The following is an 11,834-nucleotide window of genomic DNA, read 5'->3' as shown; positions in this document are numbered from 1 at the left end:
GCCCCGACAACATCAAAATTGTGGGTGGGGTAGGTGAAACACCCACACTTGCCCCCACCCTCATTCACCCCACTCTGGGCCCATGAGCAAGGCCCTTAACCCCCACCATGTGCTCCCTAAACAGGTCTCTCTTGAAAATGAGTTCTCGTGGCTCAATGAGACTAACCTGGATAAATAAAGGCTAAATGAAAAAAATATATATATACTGAACTGAACCCCGTTGTTTGATTCCTGCAGGAACTGCACTACTGTGTGTCAAGGAACATGTACAGAATGAATCGAGGCTGCAAACTGAAAGTGATGCATCCTGGGAACTACTCTGTGAGGATTCGGGCCACCTCTCTGGCTGGGAACGGATCACTAACTGAGCCCACATACTTCTATGTTCAAGATCCAAGTAAGTCTGATTGATTGATTGATGGACAGACAGATGGACGGATACATTTTGTTTTTCACTTATTGTAACCATCATATTTGAACCAATGTAAATTTCTTCTTATCTACTAAACAAAGTCTATTTTTGCCATATAAATGGCAAATATTAAATATTCCAATGGACCTACATTTGATGTTTTTTTAAGAAAAGTATACCAAAATTGCATTATTTCAAAATAAGTCTAAAATACTTTGAATTCTGATTATATTATATTACAATTTTGCATGTTACCATTGTGTAAAATGTTAAAAATCTCCAAATGGAATCTATAAATGAGACTAAATGACTATAAGTCAGAAGATTAGCAGTGTGCAGACACTTTTATAAAAACGCAGCAGCAGTAAATCACAAGTTGCTCCTAATCGTTCCTGAAGGAGTCTCCGTGCTCGCAGCAGCATATGGATCTCATTTGTGCGGGTTTGTTCTGTGCAGCTTGTTTTTGTTGTTCACCTGAAACGTGACACGCTTCGGGCGGATGTTTTTTTGAACAGGCGATCCGTTCTACATTGTGAAGATCATCATCGCTCCGCTCATCTGCTTTGTCCTGTTCCTGTCTTTGTCCGTCGTAGGATTTGTCCTGTTCAAGAAGAAGTACGTAACCGCCACAACCTGTTCAATCCTTGCAGTGTTTTCATTTGGCCAGTGTGTTTATCAATTGTGTTGTTTGCTCTTTTAGTCAAACCCAAGGGCCTAGCGGTCCCATTTACGCCTCTTCAAACCCAGAGTATCTCAGCACTAATGACGGTAAGAGAACGCTTTAAATCGTTTGATTGACATAAAGGCCGCATTTACAAAGGGGCACCTTGTTCAAAACACGCCCCACTGAGAGCGGCAAGAAATGGTCTTAAATGATGTTGGGAACTAGTCGACAACCAAAAGTTTTTATATTTTTATTAAAAGATTATTATAACATCAAGCAAAAAAAATATATATATGTCATTTCATACAAGTCCATAACACAGATCAAGTCATTTCAACTGTAGCTTTTAGGTCGGCAATAATGTTGCTTTAATTTTACTGAAAATTAAAGAATTACACAAAATTTATTTAACAGATATAAGAAAGCACACTACAGCAGGAACATGTCGGGTTTCATTTAGAAGCAAATCAGGATTGAATGTCAAAACCTCATGCAGAAGTTTTTAGCACCAGCTCACAAATCACCTCAGGTACAGTAGTCCCTCACGACTTCGCGGTTCAACTTTTGCAGACTCGCTCTTTCGCAGTTTTTCAAAGTAAGAGTGGGCATGACTAGGCCTGTCACGATAACAAATTTTTCGGGGCGATTAATTGTCTCAGAAATTATTGCAATAAACAATAATATTGTTTGAAATTTGACTATAATTAGTAACTATTGTCAAATTTAAGAAGAAATGTTGGTTAATTTGTTTTGAGTGTAGTACATTTTTTGACCACCGGATGGCAGTATACGACTGTTTGAACCAAAGGATGGATAGTGAGAGTGCGAGCAATGTGTCTTTTTAAGACATCCATGCATGGATTGTTTATTTAAAATATTACAGTATTTAAATTTTAATTGTTTATTTACTCAGAAGGAGGGAGATGGGGAGTGAAACTTGAACTTGGACTACTGTATCTCTACTTCACGGTTTTTCACTTATCATGGGGGTGTGGTTTCCTAAACCCCGTGATAAACGAGGGACTACTGTAATCCTAAAATATGTTTATATTTTATAAATCTGCAATTGAGTTAAAACTTTTAAACTAGTCGCTTAACTCAGGAAAATAGAACCAAGACACAGTTGAAGGTGTATTTTTTATGCATTAACAATCAGTTCATTGTTTGAGATGTTAGATTTTAATTTTTTTTTTTTGTTCCCATGAAAATTTTAAATGTACAACCACTTCATGAGATGCTAGTAGCACACACTGTTTTGTTGCTTGGCCATTTTAATTTTCTATCAGTCAGTTACCTGCTGCTGCCTTAACTTGTCCACTTTAAAACATTGACTAAAGACATTTGAACTGTTTATTTTTACCATTAAGCTCCTATTTTGGTATCTATATGGTTATTGTGCACAAAAGGGCCCTATCCCCAATAAAACAAACATTTTCACATTTTTACTACAGTAAAATTCTTGTTACAGAACATGTAATTTTTTTAATTTACAGGTAGAACCTGGCTTTCAGCAGTAACGGCTTGAAAAATAAGTGAAGTACCAACGTCTGTTTTAGTGTGTGGGTGCATCTAGATGCATTTACAGTTCCTTTTGAAAATTGGTTGGCCAGATCAAAATCCAAGATGGCCACCACCATGTATTTGTGAACTTTGTGAGTGCGATAACAAATAAGCAACGAGGCAACTTCTTTTTTGGTGTGTGTTTGCATGTAGGCGTAAGGAGTTAGATATTTATACGTTTTATATTCAGTTTTATTATCTCAAAAATGCATTTGATAATGAAAAACCCATCATGTACTTCTTGCAGTGTATGAGGAGGACGAGTGGGAGGTGCCCCGAGACAAGATCAACATCCTGAGAGAACTGGGACAGGGCTCCTTTGGCATGGTCTACGAAGGCATCGCTAAGGACATCATAAAGGGCGAGGGGGAGACGCGGGTTGCGGTTAAGACGGTGAACGAGTCGGCCAGCCTCAGGGAGAGAATCGAGTTCCTGAACGAAGCCTCGGTCATGAAGGCCTTCAGCTGCCATCATGTGGTAAAGACACATGTCTTGTTTTCATCTTGCAGAGGACTTTGTGGTCTCCGTTTGTTTACTGCTGACGGGTAAAAGAACAGGGTGGGGTTTGAATCAGTGGACCTCAGCCGTTTGTTTGAACTGCTGTTTCCTGTATGCAGAACAAGAAGTACCAAATGTGTGCATGAGATCTTCTCTAGGATTATCTACAACAATGGCTTTTACTGGACAACCTTTCATTTGTATTGTTTTTATATTATAAAATAAGACTGCAGTTAATAAAACCTGTTTGTCGTCGTCTCTCAGGTGCGACTGCTGGGCGTTGTGTCGAAGGGCCAGCCAACATTAGTGGTGATGGAGTTAATGACCCACGGAGACCTGAAGAGCTACCTGCGCTCCCTGCGACCTGACGCTGAGGTAATCAGACGTGCTCACAGACGTATTCAGAAATGTAAACGTCACAAGGGTTCAAAGTCCACATAGTGAGTGTCTTCAAAGTCCACATAGTGAGTGTCTTTTAAAATGTGAGTTGGGTTTATGGTCAGATTGCAGTTGTTGATTGCAGCATTAAAAGTATTTCAGTGGATTAAGCTAAATTTAAGGCATTGAATTAAATTTTAATCTCAGTAAATATTTTTTGTTTGTCCATCCATCCATCCATTATCTTTACCTGCTTCTTCCATTTTGGGTCACGGGGGTCGCCGGTGCCCATGTCCAGCAATCACTGTGCGAGGGGCGGGGTACACCCTGGACAGGTCTCCAGTCCATCACAGGGACACATAGAGACAAATGAGACAAACAACCATTGACTCTCTCACTCACACCTAGGGACAATTTAGAGTTACCAATCAGCCTAACATGCATGTTTTTGGTCTGTGGGAGGAAACCGGAGCACCCGGAGAATCCCCACGCATGCACGGAGAGAACATGCAAACTCCACCCAGAAATGCCCCTGGACCGGGGTTTGAACCAAGGACCTGCTCGCTGAGAGGCAGCAGCTCTACCAGTTGCGCCACCGTGCTGCCTGTCCATTTTTTGTTTGTTTTCAAGAAAAATGAGTTGTGCAATTTTGGAAACTGCTCAGCCAGACTCGCTCATCGGGGTGATCAGGATACTTTTTTGGATTCAGGGACCCCCTCATAACCCCCATGTTTATTGAATAATTTTCTTCTATTTGTCTTTTTATTGCGATCTGGACTAAATTTACATTATGTGAAGAGCTCTCTGCACAAACACAGATATATTGGTTTTGTGTTAGTGCTGTAACTAAATCTTCAACGTCTTTCTATATTAAATTCTGCTGCATACGTTTTATATGTGGGGAGATTACCTGCATGTGTCACCTTTTGAAGTAAGCATCCAGACGATCGGAGGTGGTGGAGGACGGGGCTGTTGGTGTTAAAGCAGCCGGCGTTAATTTAATCTATAAACCAGGGCGGTTTTCTCAAACAGGCGTGTTCATGTCGAGTGGGACAGTGTTTGAAGTCTCTCCTAGATGTAGCATCTAAGAAGAAAACGAGGCGTTATTGTTGCAGGTGCAGTTTAGCAGATGAGAAAGTGAAAATTTGTTTTGTGTCCCTCAGAATAACCCTGGACGTCCTCCGCCCACCCTGAAGGAGATGGTCCAAATGGCCGCAGAGATTGCAGACGGCATTGCCTACCTCAACGCCAAGAAGTTCGTGCACAGAGACCTGGCAGCCAGAAACTGTATGGTCGCTCACGACCTGACTGTCAAAATCGGAGGCAAGTTTTCATGTAGCAGAACAAACAAACGCTGAAGAGTTATAAATTTGGTTGAAGTCGGCATAAATTAGATATTTTCTAACATTTTGATCCCCGTTGGTAAAATGTAAAGACACTAAACACAATTCAGGTTTTTTATTCACGTTGACTCAAAAGTAATAAAACTTTAATTTATAGAGATTGTAGTAAAGACCATTTTGAAGCCATAAAACTTTAATTATTGAAATGTATAAGCATTCAAAGCCATATCTGATACGTTATTAATATGCATGTTAGCATGCAGGTAGCTGTCTCTGCAAAAATAAGCTATACATTACATATTACATATATACATATACATATAATTATTACTGTTTTTCTTTTACATTTTATTGTTGGATGTAACTGGGACCCTGCGTACCTAATCTCGTTCCACCACATGTACCACATGAGATGCGAATGACAAATCTCTCTGACACTCTGACTCTGATATAATGTATATACATTACATTTTTAGGTCATTTTACAAACACTTTTTAGATCATAATATTATTTATGCAGCTTTTATGAAGGAGAGCAATCAGACTAGCTTGTTTATGGGTGCTTGAATAATTCAGCCACTCATATCAACACTTTGTAAACCTTTTAAACAACCCTGTTATAGTGAAATGTACAGCTGATCTCAGTATAAATAAAGTAATACGTTTTTTTTTTTTTTTTTTTTGGGGGGGGGGAAATGCATACATTAAACCGAAGACAAAAATATCTAATTTTAGTTATAAATTTGGAAAAGCAATTATTTAAACCTTGGAAGTTTTTGAGTCAGTCCTGGTGTTAACCCAAGATGAATAAAAGATGAAAATCTGTTAAAGGGGCAAGTTGTTGCTGATGGTGTTTCTATTCAAATGCAGACGAGAAATAAATTTATATTTTATTAGCAGTGGCTGCAATGATGGATGCTTCCATTCCTCAGAAGAGAACCATCTTTTATGTAAAAGTAGGAGTTTCAGAGTCACAGCTAAATAAACAAAAGCTTTTCCACTTTAATTCTTTGTGCAGGGATTCTTCTTCTTCTTTTTTTGCAAAGCAACAAATAAGTCACATTTATCAGTTTATGTCCCATGTATAAGTTGATGTTGTACTTTGTTTTCTCAAGCTCTAGGTAACTTAATCAGGGCAGATAGTTTAACCCATTGAAACCAGTTACAAACACAACTAACAAATGCCAAACTACGAGCCCTGGAGAATAAATGGTGGATTTATAGACGACAGGAATCATAACTGTTGATTCTCTCTCCCCCACAGACTTCGGCATGACCAGAGACATTTACGAGACGGACTACTACAGGAAGGGAGGGAAGGGCCTGCTGCCCGTCAGGTGGATGGCTCCTGAGTCTCTGAAGGACGGGGTCTTCACTGCACATTCAGACTGCTGGTCAGTCACACCTCTGATTTAAGCACACAACAACTAAGACACTCTTCCTCAGTATCACCTTATCTGTCACACACTGAGATGCTTACAAACAGACCAGAACCAGACAAACTGTCCTGTGAACGCAGTGTGTTATATGGCTGAAATGTGCTGAAGGAACTAAAATGTTAAAGGTAAAAAAGACAGAACAATAGCTAAAAGTAGGGGTTGAACAACTACATAATTTTTAAAGTCGACATTAACATAATAAAAGTCGAGTAGAACTCAAGTAGTTGATGACGTCATAGGATCTCAAAATGAAAAATAAATAAATAAAACCACAAAAAAAAATAATTTATAAAAAAGGACCAACAAAACATCGGGAGAGTATATTATGCTCCTACCATTTATCATACTGCCAATAAGTCACAGGAAAATCAAAACTATTAGTTATTATTATTATTATTATTATTAAGCTACAAAAGTGAAAGAAACGTGCAGCACGTCAAAAACGAAACTAAAAACAGTGGGGCGGACGACCACCCCGCAGTGTTGCGCATTAGGTTTAGTTTTAGAGATTAATATGTTTATAGGGGTTTTATAGGTTTAAAGATTAATATTTTTTGCTTTTTGTTTGTGAAACAAGGTCAGAGGAAGCTGTTTCTGGTTCGGTCATTGGATCCGGTGTTGCACCATATTCTGTGACCTGCAACAGTGCATGCAACACCACCCCCTACGGTCACAATATATGATGGTCACAGAATGTGATGTAACACCGGTTCGCACTGAGCTCAAAACAGTCAGGAAGTTGATTCATTTTCTGTTTCCTTACGGTAGTTGAACGGGAAGATTCATCTTAAGTTAAATACTTCCATACTATTGATGGATTTCTACCTGTTTGCCAAGACTGTGCCTGCTCCGCTCCATCCGTCTGCTTGGAGGAATCCATTTTGTAGCTTCTACTAGTAGCCCAGTGTGGATCACGTGACGCAATGACCTAACTGCGACGTAATGACGTCACTGTGAATACTCGACATGAAATTTAAAATGTCGGGAGATGTCCTAGTAATTGAATTATCGATTACTCGAGTAGTCTGTTAAAGCCCTAGCTAAAAGTAACAAAAGGCTAGCTAAAATAAAAATAAAATATCAAAACACTATCCTAAAGTATCAAAACACTAGCCAAAAGTAACAAAAGGCTAGCTAAAATCAAAATAAAATATCAAAACGCTATCTTAAAACATCAGAAAATTAGCTAAAAGTAACAAAAGGGTAGTTAACTAAAAGCTAATTAATAACTTAAAGCTTATTAAAAGCTAATAGTATTTAAAGGCTTATTACAAGCTAAAAGTAACAAGATGCTAGTTAAAGGCTGGTTAATGACTATCTAAAATCAATACACTGGTATTAACAGCTAAAGGTGGCATAAGAAGACAAAAATATAGCACATTTGAAAGAGCACAATCATTTTGAAGAGGTCTGTGTAGGAGAAAATATATTTTTAACTAAAGTTAATCTTTTGAAAAGTATAAACGTTCCAAAAAGCTAAAATCATATCACCCATGTCCTGAATGAGCTAAATGTTGTGATGTATAAATGGCTGAAAAAGCACAAAGAAAAACCAGGAAACAATAGTTTGGGCCCTGAATCATGATTCAAACATCAACATGTGAAACAATAACAGACCAGTCTCAGCAGGTTTCTTTGTTTATTGTCATTTATCAGGATCAAAGCTTCTCCTGCACAGAATATCCCTCTGTTTACAGACAGATTTACTCCGTCAGGTGTCTAATCGGCCTGTCCTCTTTGTCGCTGTTTACCAGGTCGTTTGGGGTGGTGCTGTGGGAGATCAGCACGCTGGCTGAGCAGCCGTACCAGGGCCTGTCCAACGAGCAGGTCCTCAAGTTCGTCATGGACGGAGGCTTCCTGGACCGGCCTGACAACTGCGCTGACAGACTGTAAGTACATGAGCAAGAAGTGAGACAAATCAAAGCTTTTTTTTTTGGTTTTGTTGTACTGTAAAATCACTTTCACTCCATCTTCATCGAGATTCGGACAGCTTTGAATTTTATTTCTGGCATTTTAATCTCACCAAATATAAAACAAAAATTAATAACACAAGTTTGTTTTTGTCTTTATCTCCGATTGACAATGAATAGTGTTTTAAAAATAGTTAAACCAATAACAACAGCATTAAATTGATTTATAAACAAAGCAATTATCATGATGGAAGGACTGGCGGATATTACTTTAAAATGGAAGTGGAGGGCGTCGGGTTTGGATTAGTGAGGATTTATGGAGCAGGGTGATGAACTTGGTGTCGACTAAAAATACACATCGTCACTTTCCATCTGATAAATCAACATGTCATTCACTCTAGCTAGCTAAAGCCATAATTCCCGTGTTTTTAACAGTGGCGGGTCGTGCCCGTCACAGCTGGACCTCCTCTAAATTAAATCCTTTCGGTCCCAGCTGCTGAGCAAACCGCTTCCAATTCAACTGAAGCTCCAAATGTTCAGGTGTTGAGACCTTTTATAAACAAAGTCCAAAGTTTTATGGAGCAGTCATCTTGCAAAAGGCCGCCAATATCAAATATCTGTTTCTGTCTTCAGAGCATGCAATATAGGCAGCGCAGCTTTAGCTCCACCTCCTCTAAATTAGCGTCAGGGTTGGCTAGAAGTGAATAAAACGTCAAATCTGATTGGTTCGTCAATCCGAACTTATGCTCTCATACTGCTAAAATGTTATGTTAATAAAAGTAATAATAGAATTGCCAATACTTTTTTGTTGGTAGGTGTGAAAAGTTAACGTTTTCCCGCCTGACGCAAACCATCCCTTTGTGAGGCGTAGGCCTGTCGCGATAAACAATAAATCTATTAATTGCATGATAAATGAAAATTATCGACCTCATTTTATCGGTTTTATTGTTTCTTCACGTCTCTCTCTTTCTACTGAAGACACTGGATGACAAAAGACTCAACTCTGGTGCTCTTCACTGACCCCTCCCTTTCTCTTTTCTCTTTAAAATTAATTTTAATCGTCCAAAATTGTGTTTTTGGATTGTTAAAGCTGAGAAGCTAAGCTACAAGCTAAGCTAACAGACTGACCTCGGGGGGGGGGAAAAAACCTCTGTCTTGTTGAAGCTCCAAAATTCATGTTTGAAAGCCGTGCCTTCGTGTAAAAAGTTGTTTTCTCTGCAAAAAGAAGCTGAGAACTTGTTTACTGATTTATTTATTTTTATTATTAAAAGCTCTGTGTGGAAAATGCTATGCTAAAGAGCTCAAACCACACCGAGCATCTGCCATTTTGAGAACCAAAAATAAGGAGACAGCCCATGTCACGTCAAGGGGCCTCCCTCCCATTTTTCTTAGAGACGCTGCTCATTCCCTCACTATCCATCCTTCGATTCAAACAGTCTTATACTGCCATTCAGTGGTCACAAAAAGGTACTACACTCAAAACAAATTGACCAAGATTTCTTCTTAAATTTAACAATAATTACTAATTATTGCCAAATTTCAGACAATATTATCGTTTATCACAATAATTTCTGAGACAATTAATCGCCCAGCAAAATTTGTTATCGTGACAGGCTTAGTGAGGCGTTCAGGCTGAAAACACTGAAACAAGCTCATGATATGTTGTCATATTATAGACGAGGAAGCATTAAATTATTTTACTTCATGTTATAAACATAATTAAGATACTATTTTTCCTTTCTTTCTTACCGTTTTTGAACCTGTGCTGAATACATTGAAAACCCTGACGGTTTGCCAAGGCACAGAAAAATAGCACATTTCAGTCGTTATATGTGATAGTTGGATAATTTTATCATGGTTTGATGTTTAAATTAGTAATTCATATGAAATTGAAGGATTATTAACTGTACAAGCTGATGTTAACATTATGAAAGTAAAAGCAAGCAGCATTTGAGCTCTCACCCGTCTCCTCCTGCAGACACAACCTGATGCAGATGTGCTGGCAGTACAACCCCAAGATGCGCCCCAACTTCCAGGAGATCATCGAGATGCTGAAGGAGGACCTGCACCCCACCTTCCGCGAGGTCTCCTTCTTCTACAGCGAGGAGAACAAGCCCCCGGAGAGCGAGGACTTCGACCTGGACATGGAGAACATGGAGAGCATCCCCCTGGACCCCTCGTCGTACTCGCACAACGAGCATTGCTCGGAGAGGGGCGAGCGCTCCTCCGTGGGGCTGAGGGGCAGCTACGAGGAGCACCACATCCCGTTCACGCACATGAACGGGGGCAAGACCAACGGACGGATACTGGCTCTGCCGCGGTCCAGCCCCTCCTAACAAACACAACACACCCAGCAACAGATTTTCTATTTTTCTCGTTTTGTTCTCGTTTTTTAGAAATCACTTTTATCACTTTGTCCTCAGACGCCCCTCAATGCAAAACTCAGGACCTTATTTTTCTCTCCAGATGCCACAAACACACTACAGCAAGTCCACGCACAGCGGACGCCTCGAGACACTTTTTGTATTTAAGGACAAATCTCCTGCGTCTCTTATCGTTGATTGTACTTTATATACTGTAAATACCAATATATATATATAAATCTATATATATATATATTGCCAAGTTTGTGCTTGACTGGGTGGATATGGATTCAACTGTGAAACAAACTCTTGATAAACAAGAAGGCTGCTACCCCCAACACCCCCCACCCCCTTGGAGCCCAGGTCTTGTCCGTTCCTCGCCTCCCACAATGAAAAGTGCCCTTGGATTGTCTGTGGCCTGCAGCAGTTGTCATGGAACTGTGTCTGAGTATTTGTACACAACCGGATGACAAACTGTAAACAGACAAAAAGACTTCCTCTCTGTCGTACGGTGAAAGAGGATCCATCCTCGAACAAACTTTAATCCACTGGAGAAGCTGGTTGAAGTGGCTTACCTCCTCACACTCTGCAGTATTCCAAAATGGCACACAGGATAAACACTTTTTGATGGGTTCTGTTTTTTTAATTTATTTACCAGTTTCTTCTTTTCCTTTCTTTTTGTTTTCCCCACATTTACAGCTGAAGGATATTGAAACTGTTTACAGAGATGTGTTGGCAGTTCGTCAGATTTACCAATAGCTGCTTTGTTGGTATATTTTAGTGGATATAGAAGTTAAGAAATATATATATATAAATATTATATTGATGTTTTTGTACATAGTTGATGCATCGTCATTCTTGAGGTATTTTCAGTTAGATGTTTGTACATGTTAGTCTCTTCTGTTTTTTTCCTAATCCAGAAAGAATATACTAAATAGCTTTTTTGGGGACTCATGATCAACCAACAGCTCTTGGTCTTTTTACAGTTCGATGCCCGTGAGGAAGAGGAGGAGTGTTTGGCATCTTCAGCTTAAAGTGTCTGCCCATCATACCAAGATCAAATAAAGTAGTGCTGTAAATAATGCAGCGAGGTGCATTTGCGATAAGATTTGTCTTCATTACGTGCTTTTATTTTTTTTATTGTGTAAATATCAAACGGGGACCTTCAGTGGATGAACCACAAAAGGTTATGAAAGTTTGTTTTTCTGGCTTTTTTTTTTTCCAAAACTAAAAGAATATTAACATTTTGCTTCTATGTAAAGGAAAA

General features: G+C 39.2%; 1 protein-coding gene across 1 annotated transcript in view; it reads left to right on the top strand.

The window, feature by feature from the left end:
* insra (insulin receptor a) overlaps window positions 1–11,725 on the top strand; it is a gene marked incomplete at its 5' end in the record, with an annotated part of 130,101 nt that extends 118,376 nt beyond the window's left edge. Inside the window, 9 exon segments of the mRNA XM_037682359.1 lie at window positions 238–397; window positions 928–1,027; window positions 1,113–1,180; window positions 2,884–3,113; window positions 3,399–3,509; window positions 4,676–4,835; window positions 6,120–6,249; window positions 8,049–8,183; window positions 10,183–11,725. Of these exon segments, the coding sequence (XP_037538287.1) occupies window positions 238–397; window positions 928–1,027; window positions 1,113–1,180; window positions 2,884–3,113; window positions 3,399–3,509; window positions 4,676–4,835; window positions 6,120–6,249; window positions 8,049–8,183; window positions 10,183–10,540 (1,452 nt within the window).
* Between the last annotated feature and the right edge of the window lie 109 nt (window positions 11,726–11,834).

Source organism: Nematolebias whitei, chromosome 9 (genome assembly GCF_014905685.2).
Source record: "Nematolebias whitei isolate Nwh7 chromosome 9, NemWhi1, whole genome shotgun sequence".
In the NCBI taxonomy this organism is placed as follows: domain Eukaryota; kingdom Metazoa; phylum Chordata; class Actinopteri; order Cyprinodontiformes; family Rivulidae; genus Nematolebias; species Nematolebias whitei.
This window is presented reverse-complemented; position numbering and strand designations above follow the sequence as displayed.